Genomic DNA, 20967 nt, shown 5'->3' with positions numbered 1-20967 from the left:
ATGAGAGAAAGCCAGAGCGGGCCCAGTGGTGACAGTCCTAGGCAGAGAGAACCCTCCCAGGGGACCGTCACACACAGTCATCTGAAACGCACAGCCCTGGGGGGCGGGTCCTGGCCTGCCCCTGTGCACACGGCTATCCTGAGACTGCAGGATACAGCGAGTGAGGAACTGCAGCCGCGACGCGCACTTACACATGAGATACTGGAAGGCCCTGGACTTCACAAGGATGTTAATTCCTGTGGGAAGAGAAGAGACGTCAGCGTGGACGTCTTCAGAGACCGGCGCGAGTTCCCCACCGCATCCCTCCCATGCAAATACCCAGGGGTGCAGAGGCAGGGCCCGCTCTGCGACTGGCACCCGTGTGTCCGCTCAGACACCCCAGGGACACTGCACCGAGGACAGCTGCTCTGGGCTGAGCCTGGGCAACCCAGAGCCAGACTGAGTAGAGCAGAGCATGGCGGGCCACTACTGGAGTGGAACTCGCTGCTCACCATGGCCAGCGCCATCCACGCACCCACGGGAGTAACTACCTTCCCAGTGCAATGAACAGCTCTATGTCAGGGCTGGTGCTGTGGCAGAGCGGGTAAAGCTACCGTCTGCAGCGCCAGCATCCCATAAGGGCGCCGGTTCAAGTCCCGGCTGCTCAACTTCCGGTCTAGCTCCCTGCTAATGCTCCTGGGAAAGCAGTGGAAGACGGCCCAAGAGCTTGGGTCCCTGCACCCATGTGGGAGACCCAGAGGAAGCTCCTGGCTCCTGGCTTTGGACCAGCTCAGCTCCAGCCACTGCAGCCAACTAGGGAGTGAACCAGCAAATAGATCTCTCTCTCTCTTTCAAATAAATAAAATGAAAAATCTACAAAATGTCTTGGCTTGATTTCTAAGTTACCAATTTCCTTCTTAGTGCACTTCCCGCTCAGTTAGTCACACCCACGCTGCCTCCCCTGAGCACACACACGTGTCACGCACATCGCACACGTGGCCTCCAAAGCTCGTCTATGGCTCAGGACAGCTCTGTCTGTCCCCGGCCAGGGCCCGGCTCACCTTTGAAGATGAGGAACGCGGTCCTGGGGAGCTCATCAAACCAGTGTTCTCGGTTGCTCTTTGCCTGGCAAGACAACAGGGCCACGGGGGAGAGGGGTCAGGGCCACGGGGGAGAGGGGTCAGGGCCACGGGGGAGAGGGGTCAGTGCCGGCGGCCAGCACCAGCCCTCGGGATGGACAAGACGGCACAGGCGCTCACAAGGCGGGGTTGCCAGGGGGGCCTGGAGAGCCACCCGGAGGGGCCAGCCTCGCCCGTTATCACCGAGTGGAAGGGCGGAGGCAGGGGCCAGGCCGGGAGGGCGCACATAGGCACCTGTCACCCCCCACCCCGCTACACGCCCTCCCCTGCCTCGCCAGCACTCACCTTCCACTTCAAGGCGGCCACTTCGTAGATATCATAAAAGTCCTTAAGGCTGTCAGGAGCAAACCACAGGGCGGGCAAACTCAGGACCCACTCCTCCGGGCTTCCCCTCCGGCCCGCTGCTGTCCCTGGCTCTCTCTCGGCCCCCTACCTGCAGGCGTCCCACTCTCTCTGTCTCGGGACGGGCCCCCACTGAGGCTACGCTGACTACCGCGCCCCCACGCCCCACGGTGCAAGTGGGATTGCAGGCTCTCTGAGGCCCTGCTGGGCTGTGTGTATGTGCGTGTGCACACGCGTGCATGTGCACTCACCCCCGCTGTCCATCTGGCTCACAGGGGACTCCCCCACCCACTCAGGGAGTGGAGCAAGCGTCTCTGGCCGCCCCTCCGCACCCCCCCACCCCCCACCAGTGCCGTGGCCCCCGCCTTACCTGAGCAGGGGCGTGTGGCTCTGATTCAGGGCCTTGAAAGTCAGGAAGCGCTCCCGGGCACTCACGCGGGGCTTATAGAAGCGCATCAGGCCTTCGAACTGCCTGTAGGCGATGCCGGCGGGCCTCTGAGGGGAGGGGAGGAGAGGGGAGGCGGCCACACGTGAGCCAGGGAGGCCCCAGAGCCCGCGCTGCTCCCCCTCTCTGGGGACGCCTGCCCATCCCCCACCAAGGGCAGGCCCCGGGCCCCGCCACGCAGAGGGACCACACAGGACAAGGCGAGAGGCCCAGCCCCGGCCACGGCACCAGCCCGCCCTACCCGCTGGCTGACAAGCAGGCGGTAGGCGTGCTGGATGGCCGTGCGCTTGTGCAGCAGCAGAGACTTGAACTTGCGCTTCTCGATGTCGTTGAAGGTGTCGAACACCACGGCCAGGAGCTGCCAGGGAAAAGCATGGAGGCCTGGCTCCCCTACTTGCTGGGGCCCCCGGGGTCAGGCTGTGTGTACGGGCTGGGCAGGGGGCTCCTCTGCCTCCAGGAAGGGCTTCCATTCAGGCCCCAGCAAGGGGCTTCAGCCCCGCCCCACCCCCACCCCAGCCTGCACCTCGGCTGCAGGCGGTTTGTCTCCTGGTCTCTGCAGGGAAAGGCCATTGGTTGCCACTTACACATTTCTCTCTGCAGACATCTGAAGACCTCGTGTTTGATAGCTTGGCCCCGGCTGGGCAGGGGACAAGTGAGGACAAGCCTGGGTTCCAAGCCCAACTCGGCTCAGGCCAGGGGAGGCCACGCCCCCTTCCTGTGCCCAATGCCCTTGCAAGCTCGGGCAGGAAGGGACATGGCTGGACGGGAGCAGGTCAACCACCACCTGCAGCACCAGCACCCAGAAGGGTGCCAGTTTGAGTCCCGGCTGCTCCACTTCCAATCCAGTTCCCCGCTAATGCATGAGGGCAAGCAGCAGAAGATGGTCCAAGAGCTTGGGAGCCAGCAGTTAGGACTTTGGTTAAGACTCCCCTCGTCCCACATCACAGGACCTGAGTTCCGTATCCAGCTTTCTGCTAATGCAGACCCTGGGAGGCTGCTGTGGTGGCTCAAGTCCGCAGGTCCCTGCCACCCCCACGGAGACCTGAATGGAGTGCCCAGCTAATGACTTTGACCCTAGCCTTGTCCCAGCTGCTGCAGCCATCTGGGGAGTGAGCCAATGGATGAGGGCGATCTCTGTGCTTGTCTCTCAAATAAACTGAAAAGATACTATTTTGAGGGAAATTCTCCTGTCCCTTCTACTCCCTTTAAATTGGTCTTTTGGGGCCGGCACTGTGGTGTAGCAGGTAAAGCCTCTGCCTGCAGTGCCGGCATCCCAGATGGGCGAGTCCCAGCTGCTCCACTTCAGATCCAGCTCCCAGATGGCCTGGGAAAGCTGAGAAGATGGCCAAGTCCTTGGGCCCCTGCACCCCTGGGGGAGACCTGGAAGAAGCTCCTGGTTCCTGGCTTTGGATCAGCTCAGCTCCGGCTGTCGCAGCCATTTGGGAAGTGAACCAGTGGGTGGAAGACTTTCTCTTTCTCTCTCTCTCTCTCTCACTCTGCCTTTCAAATAAGTAAATGAATCTTTTAAAAAAATTGTTCTTTCATTTTCTCCTTATAGCTCAAAGGCCGGCCTATGTTCTCTACAAAGGGTCGGGTGGAAAGCTGCTTAGACGCTCTGAAGGCCACATGGGCTTTGTGGGTTGTATCAGGAAACCAGCCACAGACGGTATGTAACAAGTGGCCGTGGTTGTGTGTCAATAAAACTTTATTTACAAAAACTGGCTGGGGGCCAGGTGTGGCTAACTGGTCATAGTTGGCTGAGCCCTGCCCTGGAGTTTCACAGTTCTAAATATATTACAAATTAAAACTAGTACAAAAGGAATCTAATATATTTCTTTGGGGCTTGGAAAATTTTTTAAAAGAATGTGTTTTGGCCTTTTAGCAACTGCACTTTTTTTTTTTTTTTTTTTTTTTGGACAGGCAGAGTTAGACAGTGAGAGAGAGAGAGAGACAGAGAGAAAAGTCTTCCTTTTCCGTTGGTTCACCCCCCAAATGGCCACTACGGCCGGGCACTGCACCCATCCAAAGCCAGGAGCCAGGTGCCTCCTCCTGGTCTCCCATGCGGGTGTAGGGCTCAAGCACTCAGGCCACCCTCCACTGCCTTCCTGTGCCACAGCAGAGAGCTGGCCTGGAAGAGGAGCAACCGGGACAGAATCCGGCGCCCCCACCAGGACTAGAACCCGGGGTGCCAGTGCCGCAGGCAGAGGATTAGCCCAGTGAGCCAGGGCGCCGGCCAGCAACTGCACATTTTTAAGAGCCATCACAAGTCTGCTCCAGAGAAAAGACTTTCTCGTGCCGCGCCTGGCCATGGTGACCGCTGTGGGGCTGCTCTTCCGAAAGACAAGACTCGCTCAGAAGCCTCTCTGTGCTGGCTCTGGGGACACGGCCTGCGACTGTCAGCCGTGACTCCTGGTGGCCCAGCCCGGCCTCCACAAAGCCCTGTGTGCACAGGGGCTCTGCGTGCTCCTTCACAAAACCTGCTCTCCGTCGGATTTTCCAATGGTTCGATGGTTCGTGATACATGGGGTGGGAATGCATGGGATGCACCTGTCGGGCAGGTGCAATGGGACGGGGCAATGGGCACGGCTGGGGCAGGGCTCTGTAATCCCCTGAGCTGCGTGGCTGTGGGCAGGTTACTGCCTGTCTGAGCCTCGGCTTCTCCTCTGTGTTGGAGAATCACGGTCATTGACCCAGCACCGGGCCCCCCAGGGCGTGCTGTTGGGCCGTCTCACCCCCATATATTCAGCACTTGCCCAGCACCTGGCTAAGGCTTCCTTTTCCGGTCATCAGAATACGCGTGTGCTGTCAGAATGAAAAGGTCCCGGGGAGCAGCACCTGGAGCAGACTCACTGCCACCATGGAGACCAGCGGTCCCCACACACCACAGGGGATGGAGTCTGTGCCCCCGGCCCCAGCGTTCCACCCAGGGAGGCTCACGGCCGGCTTGGTTCCCAGGGTGCCCGGCGCCGCAGGGCGTGAGGCTCTGCCGCTCACCAGGTTCATGATGAAGTACAGCTCGATGGAGAGGTACACGATGAAGAAGACGCAGGACCAGGGGTTCCGGGAGTAGGACGGCATCATCACATCCGGGAAACTGTGTGTGCAGAGGCCCAGGGTCACCCACGGGCCTGGCCACCCCCTGCTCCGCCCCCTGCGGGGGATGCACCTTGAGAAGGGCAGCCTCCCAGGGCTCCACCCCCTCCGCCTACACTGTGTCCCTGGGCTTTGAGCCCGAGCACCGGCCGCGCGCGGAAGGCACAGTCGCACTCACTTGGCCGTGGTCAGGAGGACGAACAGGCTGACGATGCTGTTCTCCAGCGTGTTGAAGTACTGCGAGGACAAACGAGCGAGGAAACCGTGAGAGCCCATGCCTGGCCTGCAAAGGTGGCCCTGAGCGCCCTGTGTGCCCCCAGCCACGCCCTCCTCCTCCAGGGAGCCCCCCAGGGAGCGACAGCCCTCCGGAGCTGCTGACTGTGCGGGCCTTTGTCCCTGGGTGACCAGCTCGGCTCTCCTCCACCACCCCCTGCCAGAGTGGCCCGATGGCCCCAGCCCAGCCCGAGAGACATCCCAGGTCTGCGACAGGAGAAAGCGGCCCGAGTGACGGGCAACTCCCAGGTGATACAGGTGCGCCAAGACGGGAGACCAGGCAGAGCAGCCCACCCGCCTCGTGGGAGCCAAGAGGCCTCCCACGTGTCGGTTACTTACGGGGTCGGAAGGATTAGGGGAGAACAAGTAGAAACCTAGAAGGTGGTAGAAAAACCAAGAAAAGTGTCAGAGCAGAGGCCACGCCCAGGGGTCAAGGGATTGGACCAAGTGTGAACAGGCATGGCAGGCAGGGGAGAGCGCGAGGGAGGGGCGGGGACTGTGGAGTCCCCTGGTGGCAGGGGCAGGCCGCCGGCCCCGACGCCTGCTGCCGCGTGAAGCCTAATTTTAAAACCCTGGCTCTGTGACTTTTAGCCAAACCAAAGGCACCTGAGGACTGGACAGGGCACACAGACTGCAGCTTTGCAGCCTTGGGTTTCGAGGACGTGACGGCCATGGCCATGGCAAGGTCCACAGGGGTCCTGCTGCCCCCAGCAGCCAGGCCTGGCAGCAGAAAACCACACGATTCCTGGGCCCGGAATGGGAAGCAGGACAAAGTCTGCCTTCGGGGGACACCCGTCAGAAGCACGGGTTTCTTTTTTTAATTTATCTATTGATTTGAAAGTAAGAGAGAGAGAGAGACAGAATCTTCCATTCATTGACCCATTCCCTAAATAGCCACAAGGGCCAGGGCTGGGCCAGGCCGGAGCCAGGAGCTTCATCGGGGTCTCCCACGTGGGTGCAGGGGCCCAGGCACTTGGGCCATCCTCCACTGCTTTCCCAGGCACAGAGCAGGGAGCTGGATTGGAAGCGGAGCAGCCGGCCCTTGAACCAGTGCTCAAATGGGATGCTGGTGTCCCCTAAACCTCCGATGTCTAAGCCCCGGCTGGATGCAGGGGTCACACAGTCAGCTCCATGTGAAGAGGGAAGACCTCGGAGTGAGAAGGGCCGTGGCCCTGCGCCGTGAGGTCAAGGGGAACGGCACAGACCCTCTTGGCCACGGCAGCAGCCACACACAGACCAGAAGGCTCCGCGAACGCCCGACAGAGGAGCAGGTGCGTGACTGTACACTCATCACACTGCGTGAGTGGGTGACCCAGTCTGTGTGAAGGCACGCGGGTCACCCTCAAAAGCACACGCGTCCAGCACGCTGACAGGGCGTGCTGAGAAGTGCGAAGCTGCACTGCCTAGCTGTTGCTGAGAGAACACAGGATGACACAGAGGTGTGAAGACACACGCAGGAAGGGTGAGCAGGGACAGAGGGACCCGGGGCCACGGAAGGGGACAGCGGCAGCTTCTGTTGTCCAATACTCTTTTTTTTTTTTTTTTTTTTTGACAGGCAGAGTGGATAGTGAGAGAGAGACAGAAAGAAAGGTCTTCCTTTTGCATTTGTTCACCCCCCAAATGGCCGCCATGGCTGGCGCACCGTGCTGATCCAAAGCCAGGAGCCAGGTGCTTCTCCTGGTCTCCCATGCGGGTGCAGGGCCCAAGGACTTGGGCCATCCTCCATTGCCTTCCCAGGCCACAGCAGAGAGCTGGCCTGGAAGAGGAGCAACCAGGACAGAATCCGGCACCCTGACCGGGACTAGAATCCGGTGTGCCGGCGCCACAAGGCGGAGGATTAGCCTAGTGAGCCGCAGCGCCGGCCCAATACTCATTTTTAAAGAGGATGGTCGGTCCCTGGGGGTTTGGATTGCTAAAACCACTACTGTCTGAATGTCCATGCCCCCACCCAGGTACTGTGTTGAATGCCAATTCCCGTGCGATGGTATCAGGACACGGTCATGAGTGGGGTCCCTCCCGTGCTGTGAGGATGCCGTGAGCAGGCGCCACCCGTGGACCCTGCAGGCCCTGCCCGGACACCAGATCTTGGACTTCTCAGCGTCCGAACGGAACCAGGAGAAAGAAATGCCTGCTGTTGATGAGCATGTTGCTAGCAGCAGCCAGAAGACACGGTCAGAACCCACGGCCCCTCGCCGGGACCTGCCTCTGGGCAGCCCCAGCCCAGGGCCCGGCCACTCACCAAGGATGGCGAAGATGATCATGAAGAAGAGCAGCAGCAGGAGGATGTCCATGAAGGGCGGCAGCGACTGGAAGATCTGCCGCAGGTTCCTGGGGAGGCAGACGGGCAGGTGGACGCCAATGGGCAAGTGGGGGGGGGGGCACCAGCCCGCGGGGTTGCTGACGGGCGGGTCGGGGAGTGCTGGCCCGCAGGAAGGTAGATGGGCAGGTAGGGGGGCGCCAGCCCATGGGGAGGCAGACAGGCAGGTAGGGGGGCACCAGCCCCCAGGGAGGCAGACAGGCGGGGGGGCGTCAGCCAGCAGGGACTCCGACGGGCAGGTGCACGCAGACGGGCAGTTGGGGGGGCGCCAGCCCACAGGGACGCCAAGTCCCACTGCACCCTGGCATGACGTCAAGGGTGGCCTTTCCCTGATGTGACCTAAGACCTCTCCTCCGTAGCGGGTGACGAGAACTGGGTAGGTGTAGCACACGCAGGTGCAACCAGGGCAGGCGTGGCGCAGTGCCCTGGAGGAGGAGGTGCCCCAGGAGGCCGGGTGCCTGGCCTTGGGTGCAAAGGTCAGCTTCCCAGAGCAGGAGCTGGGATGCGTGAGGACTCGGAAGGGCCACCTGGGCACTCGTGGATTCCCCATCGCCCCGGTACGGGCCACAGAGGGCAGAGGGGAGCGTGCCGACGGTTCCCCCTCTCGGCCAGCCGACCCCAGGGCCTTACCGCCGGACGCCGCCGCAGTACCGACAGTCCACCAGGAAGATGCAGCGCAGCGCCCGGGTCACGCGCACATGGGACGTCTGCCGTACCAGCACCACGATGGCCTCGGCGAACTGCACCAGCAGCACGGACGTCTGGGGGCGCAGGCGCAGCGCGCATCAGTCCACCTGGCTGCCCCCGGCTGCCGTCTGCCCTGGAGCGCCACGAGCAACGGGCTGGGCCGCGACTGCCCGCTCTGGCCCGGGGGGGGCGCCTTCCCTCTCTGCCTCCCACTGACAGCAGGCAGCCCGGCAGACAGACGCGGGGCAAGCACTCGCCTGCCTGGCCCTCTCCCAGCTCTCTCCACGAGCAGCCCACCTTGCTCTCTGCCTACCTGGGGACAGTCTCCTAGATAAGTGTGCACAGCCTTCCTGCGCCACCTCCCCCTGCCGCCTCTCTCTGTGTGCAGGGAGTAGGCGTGCCACCGCAGTGCCAGGTCAGCACAGGTGGGGAGGCCCCCCCAGAGCTGGGCCTGGACACCCTCCCTCTGCTCCCTCCCCCACGGCTGAGCACGAAGCAGGGAGAGCAACACCCCCCCCCGATCCCGTCCCCGGAGCTGACCGCAGTGGTGCCGGGGTCACATGAGCAGCTGCTGCGTCACCAGGACATTGGTGCACCCGGCAGGGCCTCGAAGTGACATTCCCGAGGGGGCAGGGAGGTGGGTGAGGGTAGAACCAAGGTACAGGTCTGAAGGTGAGACAGTGCCACAAGGTGTCGGACAGGTGGGCAGACGCGTCACCTTGACCATGGTCCGCTTGTGCCGGATGAAGGTGTGCAGGCCCAGCCACCGCAACTTCATGCAGAGTTCAAACACCACCACCATCAGGGCGAACAGCTCCAGCGTGGCGTGCACCTGCACCCGAGGGCGCACAGAGGTGTCACAGCCCACCCGGTCCACGGCCACCTCCCTTGCTCCCGCACTCCTGTGGGGCCTGGGGAAGTGCCCGAGGGACCCCCACCCTCCCCCAGGACACATCACAGCTGCGAGGGCCTGGGGAAGTGCCCGAGGGACCCCCAACCTCCCCCAGGACACATCACAGCTGCGAGGGCCTGGGGAAGTGCCCGAGGGACCCCCCCCCCCCAGGACACATCACAGCTGCGAGGGCCTGGCTCCGGACACCCGAGGACGTGGCCCTGGTGAGGAGCTTTGCCTGGACGGCTTCACACTGGCCCCATCTACATGACACACGCGTGCGACCCACAGTGAGACATTAAGGGAGGTAGAGGTTCAAAGACAACAAAGAGGGACAACTTCATGTCCAGCCTTGTTCTGGGAAAGCTGCCCTGAACCTACAACAGGCCCACAAAAGGCATCGAGGAGCCCTGGGCCAGGGACCGAGAGAAGGGCCAACGCCAGAGTGGAACCAAAGCTCAGGAGCCCGAGGGACGAGGCCGCCGCAAATCCCACGTGGGACAGGAGGCTGGGAAGATGCGGGGGACTCGGGTGCACCCCTTCCACTTGGGCCGCCGCAGCCCCGACACGCGGTGCGGTCGATGGGCTAGCGGGGTACGGTCCCTGGGGACACCCAGCCTGTGTGGCCCTGGCACACGGGGAGCCAGGAGAGTGGGCAATCCTCCCGGTGCCATGGGCCCTCCAGGGGGCCTCAGCGGAGGAGCTGGAGCTGGCAGGAGGAGGGACCCCAGGAGAGGGGACAGCAGAGGGGAGAAAGGATGGAAACAGCACCGGCCGGAATGGGAGGAGGTGCAGGTGCAGGTGAGAGGAGGGGGAGCCGGGCCCGGTCATGGGGGGCTTGGGGTCTCCCTAACCTGGCAGGAAAATGCTTCCTTCACACACTCCACTTCTGAGAAGGGGACAGGGACAAGGAGGCCTCCACGTAACGAGAGCTGCGCTGTGGGGTCAGGATCTCCCCCCGGGTGTCCTGCTCACCATAGCCAAGGCACAGGCTCAGGTCCCAAGGGAGGAACTGACCAGCACTGGGGCCTGGGGGGACGCTCACTGCTGCTGGGCCACCCGGCACCACCGTGGGGGCATTTCTGCACCCAGAGCCTCTCTAAGCCTATGGGTGGGACCTGCCCTTCCAGAATGTTCCTTTTTTTTTTTTTGACAGGCAGAGTGGATAGTAAGAGAGAGAGACAGAGAGAAAGGTCTTCCTTTTTCCGTTGGTTCACCCTCCAATGGCCACCATGGCTGGCACGCTGCGGCGGGCGCACCGTGCTGATCTGAAACCAGGAGCCAGGTGCTTCTCCTGGTCTCCCATGGGGTGCAGGGCCCAAGCACTTGGGCCATCCTCCACTGCCTTCCAGGGCCACAGCAGAGAGCTGGCCTGGAAGAGGGGCAACCGGGACAGAATCCGGTGCCCCAACCGGGACTAGAACCCGGTGTGCGGGCGCCGCTAGGTGGAGGATTAGCCTAGTGAGCTGCGGCGCTGGCCCAGAATGTTCCTCTTGAGGTTCCTGACCCCCCGTGGCTCCCAGGCAGCCGGCACTCACGTAGATGCCGAGCCGAAGCGCGGGCACGGCAGGCGCCTCGCACAGGGACAGCAGCAGCAGCAGCAGGGCCGTGGCCAGCTCCATCAGGTAGAAGAGGTGGTTGTGTGCAAAGAGGTAGGCGGCCAGCGCTCTGGCATCCTTGGGGTGGGTGAAGAACTTGTCGTTGTTCTCGCCTTCCTGGAAAGACAGGGCGGTAAGGGCGCACGGGCCAGCAGGTGATCCGGCACGTGGCGGGAGGTGCCGCAGCAGGGGAGGGGAGGGGAGCGATGCCCGGGGCAGACGAGAGGACCTCAGGTCAGAGACGAGAGGTGACAACAGTCAAGCCTCACCCCTGCCCGCTGACGGGCTCAAGAGGCTTGCTGCTGCTTAAAATCACCTGGGAGGGGTCAGCTGTCGAAACGCCGGCCAGAGCACCCACGTCCCCCGCACAATGCTTGGGTTCAATCCCAGCTCCGGCTCCCGATTCCAGCTTCCCGCTGACCCTGACCCCGGGAAGGCAGCAGGTGACGGCCCGAGTGCTTGCGCCCCTGCCACCCCCAGGGGAGACCTGCGTGGAGTTCTAGGCTCCTGGCCACAGCCTGGCCCAGCCAGCGGGTGCAATTCTAATGGATGTGAGGTGACAGCGGGTGCACTGTCTCTCTGCCACAGTGCGGTGATTGTGAAAAATGCCGCAGTGAACACGGAGCAAGCTGTCCCCGACACACCGACTCCCGTCCCTTGGGCTGCATTCCCAAAAGGGGGGGCTGCAGATCGCAGCTCAGTTTTCCACACTGGCTGCAGAGAGCTACGTTCCCGCCAGCAGAGTGTGAGGGTTCCCTCCTCTCCACATCCTCACTAACGTTTATCCTTCATCTTTTAATGTTGTGATGCATGTATTATAATTTTATTCACTTATTTTCTTTTATTTGAAAGGCAGAGAGAGCGAGTGAGCGAGCAAGCACCATGAGGGGGAAGGGGAGGGGGAGGGGGGAGGGGGAGGGGGGGGAGAGGGAGAGGGATCATCCATTACTTGGCATCAGCCAGGGCTGGTCCAGGCTAAAGCCAGAGGGCGGAGCTCCAGCCAGGTCTCCCGCGTGGGTGGCAGGGAGCTAAGTACTTGGGCCATCACTGCTGCCTCCCGAGGTCTACACTCGCAGGAAGCTGGATCAGAAATGGAGCGGGACTCAAACCCAGGCGCTCTGATTCAGGATGTAAGCGTCCAACACAGCGTCTTGACTGCTGCACCCCAATACCTCCTCTCCTCTTTTTGATGACAGCCATTCTAATGGGTGTGAGGTGACAGAATGCAGTTTGCTACTTCTTAGTTCCAAGCCCCTGCAGAATGACGGGCTTGGAATAAAACCAGCAGCCAACCTTGGCTGAGTGTTCACCAGCCCCAGGCTCAGACCCTCCCCTGAGCCCCTAACACCCATTCACTCCTAACGACTTCCCTGTTCATTATCCCCGCCAGGCAGCCAGACGGGGAAGGCCTGGCACTGGGAGCCGGGCAGCCAAGCTCCCTGACCTTGCCCTCGACGACAGTCTGGGCCCCCTGCCCGTTACCGGGAGATGACTGACACCTGCCACTGCCCCGGGACAGCGTCCCTGGGGAAGAGCAGGTGATACCTGAAGCCGCTGCCCACCCTGCCTGGTAAGGTCAGCCTCCTCCGGGTGAGAAGGGGCCTCGGATGCCTCCTTGGAATGGGAAGCAAGGGGCTCGCCCCTCCCCAGCTTGGTCACTCGTCACTGGGCAGCCGACACGTGTCATCTCAGCTGGGCTGATCCTGTCCCCTCCCTGCCCCAGGGCCTTTGGCAATGCCTGGTTGTCATGATGGGGGGTGCCGCATGCTCCTGCATGTGGCAGGGACATTCCAAGGGTGCTGCTAAATGGACATCTGATGGCCCCAGATGTCAGCAGAGCCCTAGCGGAGGCTGCTTCCGGCGGCCCCAGTTCCTGGAGGGGAGAGTGGCCGGGCCAGGGGTCAGCCTGGACACCCTCCCCCCCAGGGCCCTTCTGAAGGCGTCCCAGGCGTCTGGGGACGCAGCCAGGCCTGGCTGTGGTTTGCAGGGCAACTCTGAGAGTCGCTTCCCTGACGCTGGTCCATGGCTCTGCCCTCAAGAGCAAGAAATGCAACGAACCACAGGCCTGGCAGGGGGCAGCCGGGTCACGGCTCGGAATGCCCACACTGAGGGTCAGATGCCGAGGATCGAGTCCTGGCTGCTCCACTTCTGACCCCGGAGGCAGCAGGGGAGGGCTCACGTATCTGGGTCCCTGCCACCCACAAGGGAGATCTGGATTGAGCTCCCTCCCATCCCCCCACCTCTTTCTCAGAAATAAAGTGAAAATAAATTAACCAAAAAAATTCTTTAAACATTGACTCCTTCCACCTAGTAATTCCATTTCTTAGGGTCCTTCCCAGTAAAATACTCATGGATACTAAAGAAAAAGAAAGAGAGGAAACCTATGCACACACTGTCCTTGGACTACAGTTTATAATAAGGGAAATTCACAGTAAGGGAAAATGTCCAGCATTGTAAGGATAGTTAGAGTGTAACTTACAGCTACACAAATGATGTTGACCAAAGGGTTACAATGACATGAAAAAACCTCACGCTCCATGTTACAGAAACAAGCAGTCTGCACCACTGCAGGTACCACGAATTATTTTAGGGGCCAGTGCCGTGGCACAGCGGGCTAAGCTGGGGCCGGGGTCGTGGCACAGCGGGCTAAGCTGTGGCTGCAATGCCAGCATCCCACGTGGCGCCAGTGTGGGACCCGGCTGCTCCACTTCCGATCCAGTTCCCTGCTGATGTGCCTAGGAAAGCAGCTGAGGTTGACCCAGGTCCTTGGGCTCCTGCACTCACATGGGAGGCCCAGAGGGAGTTCCAGGCTCCTGGCTTTGGCCTGGCCCAGCTCTGGCTGTTGCGGCCATTTGCAAAGTAAACCAGTGGATGGAAGATTGATTCTCTCTCAATAAATCTTAAAAATAAACTTCAAAAACTCTTTTAGAAAATACATGTATTATTCTTAAATTTTTTTCTTAACCTGAAAGGAAATAAGATTAACAGTGACTGTCTTGGGTGAGTGCTTTTTCATTTCCTCTTTGCACCTAAATTTATTGTAACGAGTATATATAACTTTTACAGAAAAAAAATACTACTGGAACAAAAGCAAGCATGAAATAATACACAAGAAAGCAGCAGCCAATTCAAAGGAAAGGCGCACAGGTGTGCAATTCCCCATAGCGTGTACAGATGCCTGCCTGAAGAAGTCAGCCCAGCCTCTGAGGGACCCGGGGCAGGGGGCAGGGGGCAGGGACAGCCTAGCAGACAGTCTCAGGGAAACTGAGGCAGGCTCAGCCACGGACTGGGAGTCAGAGGCCAAGCTGGAGCATGACACCAGCAGGGTCAGGGTCAGGGTCAGGGTCAGGTCAGGAACCCCAGCCCAATCTGAAAGTCTGGGCATCTAACAGAGCCCTGGCTCCCTCCCAGCCCCCAGCAGCAGGTGCAGGAAACAGGTGCCGCACAGCAGGCACTCACCTGGAGGTAGATTGCTGCCTCTTGGTAATTCATCTCCCAGTTGTGTCCAATGGGGCTGGAGAGGGAAATCTCGGCCCCGGAGTTCAGGCTGGGGACTTGGGAGTCGTGGACGGCATAGTTCCCGCCATCTGTGTTGGAAGAGAACAGATGCATTCAGTGCAGGGCTTGGGAAAGCAGAAGCACCACTGGGCAGAAAACACGGCTCACCGGGGCGTGGATACATTCGCCCACACCCACAGCCCATCATCCGCAAGTCAATACTCGGGTCCGAGTGCTCACGACGGCAGGAGCCAGAAGGGCAACAGAAAAAGCTTTGCTCTTGTTGAATGAAAGGGTCAAGTACAAGAACACAGACCGTGTGCTATCTTTTGTGCAAAAGGGGAAGAAACTACCCATATATATCTACTTATCCCACAAGAAGGCGAGGACTCAATCGTAACAGGTTAATTACCAGGGCAGCGTAGTGGTGTCACCCAAAAGAGGGGCCCTTTCTGCACACTTTGGCCTTTTGGAGACATGGTACTATTCTACTCATTGTCAAATCAAAAATGACTGCATTTGTTCATTGTTCCCTGTGGCAGGGCGTGGCACTCCCGGTCTGCCCTGCTCTCTGTCCAATAGTGTGGCTCTGGCGGACTCCACCCCTGACGCCCGGCAGCTGACCCATGAAAGGGCCCGGGCTGCCTCGGGCACAGGGACTGGTGCAGGCTGCACTTGGAACTGACCCTGGACCGGCGGGAAGGCGGGGCCCCACCTCCTCTGGCTGCCTCCGTTGCCACATGGGGTAACTGTCTGAGAAGGCGGCCACAGAACTAAACGATAACCAAGAGGTCGCGCTGGCTACACCCTGGGATCCTTAACTTCCAAACGCTGGGCTGCCAAGGACGCCACCAGAGTCCCTGTGAGCTGCGTCTGTCTAAACAACCAGGGCGGTACTGATGCGCGTGGAAAACAAGGGCCGCGAGCAAAAAAAAGCTTTCTCTCGTCCATTGTGGGAGAAGCGCGAATCGTGGCTGAATATTTGGCTCCGCACAATCCACACCCTAACCGACGCCCCAGTAGGAAGAGAAAGAATCGAATGTTTGGATACTGAGGTTTGCACAGCTGGCAGGAAGTCGATGTGCACGGCTCAGAAGCGTCGGGGAGAGGGCAGGAAACGGGCTGGCTTGCAGAAGGTCCTTCCGACGTGGAGCTGTTACAGTCACTGTGAAATGCGCCTGTGTCGGGGGCCAGCGCTGTGGTGCACTGGGTTAAGCTGGCCGCCGGCATCCCCTACCGGAGCACAAGTTTGATTCTTGACTGCTCTGCTTCCAACCCAGCTGCTGGGTGCTAATGCTCCTGGGGAGGCAGTGGAGAAAGGCCCACGTGTTTAGACACGTGACCTACTCTGACGCCCATGTGGGAGACCCGGATGGAATTTCAGGCTCCTGGCTTCAGTCTAGCCCAGGCCTAGCCATTAGAGGAGTGGATGGAAGATCTTTCTCTCCCTCCTAACTCTGTATTTCCAAACAAACAAACAAACAAACAAAAAACCTCTCTCTGTGCTGCATCAGGGAGCAGTATCTCTGCTCTGTGGCTGTGTGAAACTCCACTGGGCAAGCGGACCGCAGTGTATCCGTTCACCTGTTGATGGAGCTTACGCTGACTCCAGTTTTTGTCTCTTTCAAATGAAGCTGCTAGAAACACTCTTGCTCTGTGTGCTTGTATACTTTCTTTTATTCATTTTTATTTTTAAAGATTTTATTTATTTGAAAGACAAAGTTACAGAGAGAGAGAGAGAGATCTTCCTCCGATGGTTCATTTCCCAAAAGGCTGCAATGGTCAGGGCTGGGGCCAGGCTGAAGTCAGGAGCCAGGAGCTTCTTCTGGGTCTCCCACAGGGGTGCAGGGGCCCAAGCTCTTGGGCCGTCTTCTGCAGCTTTCCCAGGCCATCAGCAGGGAGCTGGATCAGAAGTGGAGCAGCCGGGTCTTGAACTGGAACCCACGTGGGATGCAGAGTCACAGGTGGCGGCTTTACGCACTACACAACGCTGGTCCCATGCTTCCATTTCTTTAGGGTGCATATGTAGAGGTGAACTAGCTGGATCACACCTTCAGCGTTTCAAGAAACTGCCAACGTGTTTTCCAAAGCAACCGCACAGCAGCGTGCGAGAATCCCAGTTGCCCCATATCTTCCCTAACAAGTGGCGCTCGGCCTTTGTAAGCGCTAAAGTGGGGGTGGGGTCACGTTGTTCTTCATCTCAATGCTTTCCACTTCGTTTGCCTAATAACTAAACTGCTGATGTATTTCCGCATACTCACTGCCTGCTGTGCGTCTCTGAAGCACCTGGGAGAACAGTTCACCTGTGCCTCCATTGTGCTGCTTTCTTATTATTGAATGTGAGTGTTCTTATCATTGGAATACAAGTCCATTGTCAGACACGTGAGCTGCAAGATTTTTCCCACACTTTGTGGCTTCTCTTCTTGATTTTTTAAAATTAATTTATTTATTTGAAAGGCAGAGTTACAGAGAGGCAGAGGCAGACAGAGGTAGAGAGAGAGAAGAGAGGTCTTCCATCTGCTCGTTCACTCCTCAAATGGTCACAACGGCCAGAGCTGCACCGATCCGAAGCCAGGAGCCAGGAGCTTCTCCCGGGTCTCCCACGTGGGGGCCTGAGGACTTGGGCCATCCTCCACTGCTTTCCCAGGCACGTTAGCAGCTCTTATTGTAGTTATAGAGTTGTCTATTCCTTGAATTCCTATCAGTTTTTGTCCATATACTTCAAAACTCTGTTGTTAGGTAAACATTTAAGTTTGACATTCCCTCTTGATGAATTGTTTTATCATTATGAAACAAACTCCTTTATCCTTGGTGATACTTTTTGCTCTGAAATCTAGTTTGTTTTTAATACCTCCACTTGCGACTTCTTTTGACTAGTGACTAGTGTCTTTTTCCATCCTTTTACTTTTAATCTCTTTGTTTCTTTATATTTAAACTGTGTTGGTGTAGGCAGTATCTAGTTGGGTCTTGCTCCCCACCCCCCAATCTGATCTCTGCATTTTAATTGGAGTATTTAGATCATTACCGTCTAATGTAGTTGTCAGGTTTAAATAAATCATCTTACCATTTTTTTTATTTGTCCCAACCACTCTTTGTTGTTTTTCTTCTTTATCTGCCTTCTTTCAGATGAACTGAATTGCTAAATATTGCATCTCATCTCACGTGTTGGCTGGTTAGCTATAGTTCCTTCATTATTTCTGGTGCTGCTGTAGTAGCATGCAGCTTTGATTTATCACAAACGACCTTCAAGTGTTCTCACGCCACTGACGGCATCAGAATCTTTCAGCACGATTCTCCCCCCATCCCTTCCCAACCTCTGTGCTTCCGGAAATCCACCGTGAGTTCCAGACCCACTCTGGCTCAAGCTTCATCCCCGTTGCTAGGGAGTGTCAGTGGGAGAACCTCCTGGAAGGGACCACGCCCACGAAGCGAGCAAGAAGGAATGAGGCAGCAGCCCTTGTGGGCTCTGGGCTGTGTGCCCCACACTGAGCACTCAGGAAACCCCAACAATAAGCCCATGCCGTCTACTGCGCAAGGAAGGTGAGCAAGGGGCACACGTCACACAGCTCTGAGACGCTGCACTAGGAGGGGCCCCAAGCAGCCGGCTACACGGCAGGTGCACCCACCCACTATGCCATCCTACTATTCTCTAAAGAGGAGTCAGGAGGAGGGATGGCAGAACAACTTTAAAGTATTGGCAAAAACATTCATTGAGGCTTACTATGTGACCAGACTACACTGGGGCAGATCTTATTTTGCCACAGATAACCACAGATAACCAGATACGCCGATCTCCCACCTTACATGCTCTGCTGGGGCCTTGCCATTCCCTTACAAACAGGTACAGTCTGCAGCTTCTCTTTTTTATGATTTATTTATTTGGGGCCAGCACTGCAGCATAGTAAGCTAAGCCTTGGCTTGCAGCACTGGCATCCCATATGGGTGTGAGTTCCAGTCCTGGCTGCTCCACTGCTGATCCAGCTGCCTGCTAATGGCCTGGGAAAGCAGTGGAGGATGGTCCAAGTACTTGGGCCCTTGCATCCATGTGGGCGACTCAGATGAAGCTCCTGGCTCCTGGCTTTGGATGGGCTTAGCTCCAGTCATTGCGGCCATCTGGGGAGTGAACCAGTGGATGGAAGATGCTTCTCTCTGTTTCTCCCTCTCTCTGTCACTCTGACTCTCAGATAATACATCTTTTATTTTCATTTATTTATTTGAGAAGCAGAGTGACAGAGAGGGAGAGACAGAAAGATCTTCCAATTGCTAATTTACCCCCCAAATGGCTGCAACAACCAGGTCTGGGCCAGACTGGAGCCAGTAGCCCAGGACTCCATCCTGGCCTCCCACGTGGGTGCAGGGCCCCCAGGACTCCATCCTGGTCTCCCACGTGGGTGGCAGGGCCCCAGGACTCCATCCTGGCCTCCCACGCGGGTGGCAGGGGCCCCAGGACTCCATCCTGGCCTCCCACGCAGGTGGCAGGGGCCCCAGGACTCCATCCTGGCCTCCCACGCAGGTGGCAGGGGCCCCAGGACTCCATCCTGGCCTCCCACGCGGGTGGCAGGGGCCCCAGGACTCCATCCTGGCCTCCCACGCGGGTGCAGGGGCCCCAGGACTTGCCCCATCACCTGCTGCCTTCACCAAAAGCTGGATCAGAAGCCAAGTATCTGGGACTCAAAACAGCACTCCAACAGCAGGCGGCAACTTAACTTGCTGTACCACACCTGCCCCAGTCTCCTCCCCCTAAAACCAGGTGAGTCTTTGTCACTGCTTTGATCAACAGGGGACAGAGAAAGTGAGGCTCAGGACTTCTGGGGTCACAACAATCCTTCTACCTCATTCTCCTGGGGCACTTGGCTACCACTTTGGGAGGAGGTCCCCGAAGAGACCCCTGTGCCCAAGCCTCAGCCCACTTGAACCAGCATCAACCGGGCCATGTAGAGAGGCCAGCTCAGAGAGACTCTCCAGCCCCAGTCAAGCTGTGCAAACGGATGCCCCCTCCACCAGCACCCCCATAACCGCAGAGAGTGAAGCACAGGATGGTGATCTCTCAGGGCACTGTTTTGGGAGTGACTGGTTATACAGCAAGAGATAACGGACACGTTTCTGTAAACTCGCATCTCTGAATCTATTTAATTCCGCAACCATTCTACGAAGGAGGTCATTGCTGTTGCTGAGTGGGGGCGGGACAGCTGGACATGGATTAAACTTGACAACCTGACCTTCCTCTGCCCGATGCCGACAGAGCAGCACGCCCGGCTCTCGTCCCAGGGTCCACATGTGAAGGCACTAAGCCCCCTCCTCCAGTGCTCACGTGGGCCAGGGGAGCAGGAGCCCAAGCCTAACTCCCCCGTAGGAAGTCACCTCCTCGTGTGCCCGTGCAACACCGTCACACATGCAGAGCAGGGTCCTCGGTAAAACAAACCGTGCTGCGGGGCGGGGCAGATGGCGGCGAGCTGGCACAGATGGTAGCAACGTCGGCACCGCTCTCTACCAGGGCTAGCGGCTGCTGCCTAGGAGGGCCCCTCTCACACGGGGATCCGGCAAATGGCCCGCTGCCCCTTCCTCATGCTCTCTCTCTGGTTTCTGGTGGGAGGGAGGGCGCTGGCCATCCTCAGTGGCTCGCCTTTCTCCTGGGTGCCCCAGAGCGCTCCATGGTGCAGCTGCCCCATGCCAATATACTCACCTGTACCCCAGCACCGGTTTCCCGGGTGCCTCCGGGTGTCTCTAGGTGTCTGAGTGACAGGCGGTTGCTCTTTCCCAACACCAACCCCCTCCAAAGCCACACACAAGAGCTCCATTCAGCCTCTGCAAGGACACTGGGACAGGGGAAAGATAAGCGCTCGGAGCCAGGAGCCTTCACCACTGTCTTCTCATTCCGCATGGCCTGTCAGGCGTCAGGCCAGGGAGGGTCCCCTCTCTCCAGCCCACCTTGACCCTGTCCCCATGGGGGCCTCCTGTCTTACACCTGGAAGATGCAGAGCCTCCAGGCCAGCTCTCGCCGTGCAGGTCCTTCCTGGGGCAGACACCTCACGGCAGGCAAGTTCTGCAGAGCGCCAGTCCGCCTGGAACCCACCAAGGACTTCAGGGCTCCAGCAGTGGCAGGAAGGGCCTTTGGGACCTGGCCCCTGCTGCCTCTCTCTGTGTCCACTGTCCTGTGCCAGACTCCTCCCAGATGGTGGGCTTGGAGCAGGCGGCTCCAGAGGGCAGCTGGTTACCACTGGGCACTGGGGCCCCTGGAGTCGGCGGGCACCACAGAGACAAGACACACACCCTAAGGCCACAGACCTCATGGCCGGCTGAGGGAGGAGAGCGGCCGCGTGGCTGCTGCAGAGGGTGAGACAAGGACGTGAGCGCAGACAGCCACGGCCAGAGGTCAAGTGCACCAACCAGTGCTGCCCAGCAAGGAGCTGGGAGCTTGACTGATTCCAACAAGCTGGTCAGCGCTGGGCTCGGTTACGGCTGGGGACACAAGTCTTCGTTATTTTAGTCCAAATAGGATCTGTGAGTTTAGAGCATTGCTTTAAAAAATATTTACTTATTTATTTGAAAGGCAGTGATGGAGAGGGGGTGGGGGAAAGATCTTTCACCCACTGGTTCACTCCCCAAAATGGCCACAACAGCCGCCATCTAGGCAAGGCCAAAGCCTGGAGCCCAGAACTGCATCTGGGCCTCCCACACGTGGGCCATCTGCTGCTGCTTTCCCA

The 20967-nt window shown here is 58.8% G+C and overlaps 1 protein-coding gene across 7 annotated transcripts in view; it reads right to left on the bottom strand.

Moving 5' to 3' along the window:
- The window catches only part of TPCN1 (two pore segment channel 1), a 58945-nt gene that overhangs the window by 12717 nt on the left and 25261 nt on the right, over positions 1-20967 (bottom strand). For 6 of the 7 annotated variants that reach the window (XM_051826580.2, XM_051826581.2, XM_070066247.1 and 3 more), the window contains 13 exons: positions 14225-14352; positions 10706-10882; positions 8994-9107; positions 8219-8349; positions 7511-7599; positions 5611-5645; positions 5177-5235; positions 4900-4999; positions 2147-2263; positions 1831-1955; positions 1404-1452; positions 1041-1104; positions 192-236 (listed from right to left, as the gene is read on the bottom strand). In XM_051826580.2, coding sequence (XP_051682540.2) covers positions 192-236; positions 1041-1104; positions 1404-1452; positions 1831-1955; positions 2147-2263; positions 4900-4999; positions 5177-5235; positions 5611-5645; positions 7511-7599; positions 8219-8349; positions 8994-9107; positions 10706-10882; positions 14225-14352 — 1233 coding nt within the window. Of the gene's footprint in view, positions 1-191; positions 237-1040; positions 1105-1403; positions 1453-1830; positions 1956-2146; positions 2264-4899; positions 5000-5176; positions 5236-5610; positions 5646-7510; positions 7600-8218; positions 8350-8993; positions 9108-10705; positions 10883-14224; positions 14353-14675; positions 14787-20967 lie in introns of those variants that run through there. The other variant, XM_051826583.2, reaches the window with a different exon arrangement.

Source organism: Oryctolagus cuniculus, chromosome 21 (genome assembly GCF_964237555.1).
Source record: "Oryctolagus cuniculus chromosome 21, mOryCun1.1, whole genome shotgun sequence".
Classification (NCBI taxonomy): domain Eukaryota; kingdom Metazoa; phylum Chordata; class Mammalia; order Lagomorpha; family Leporidae; genus Oryctolagus; species Oryctolagus cuniculus.
The sequence above is the reverse complement of the archived record's forward strand: the minus strand, read 5'-3'. Positions and strand labels throughout refer to the sequence as shown.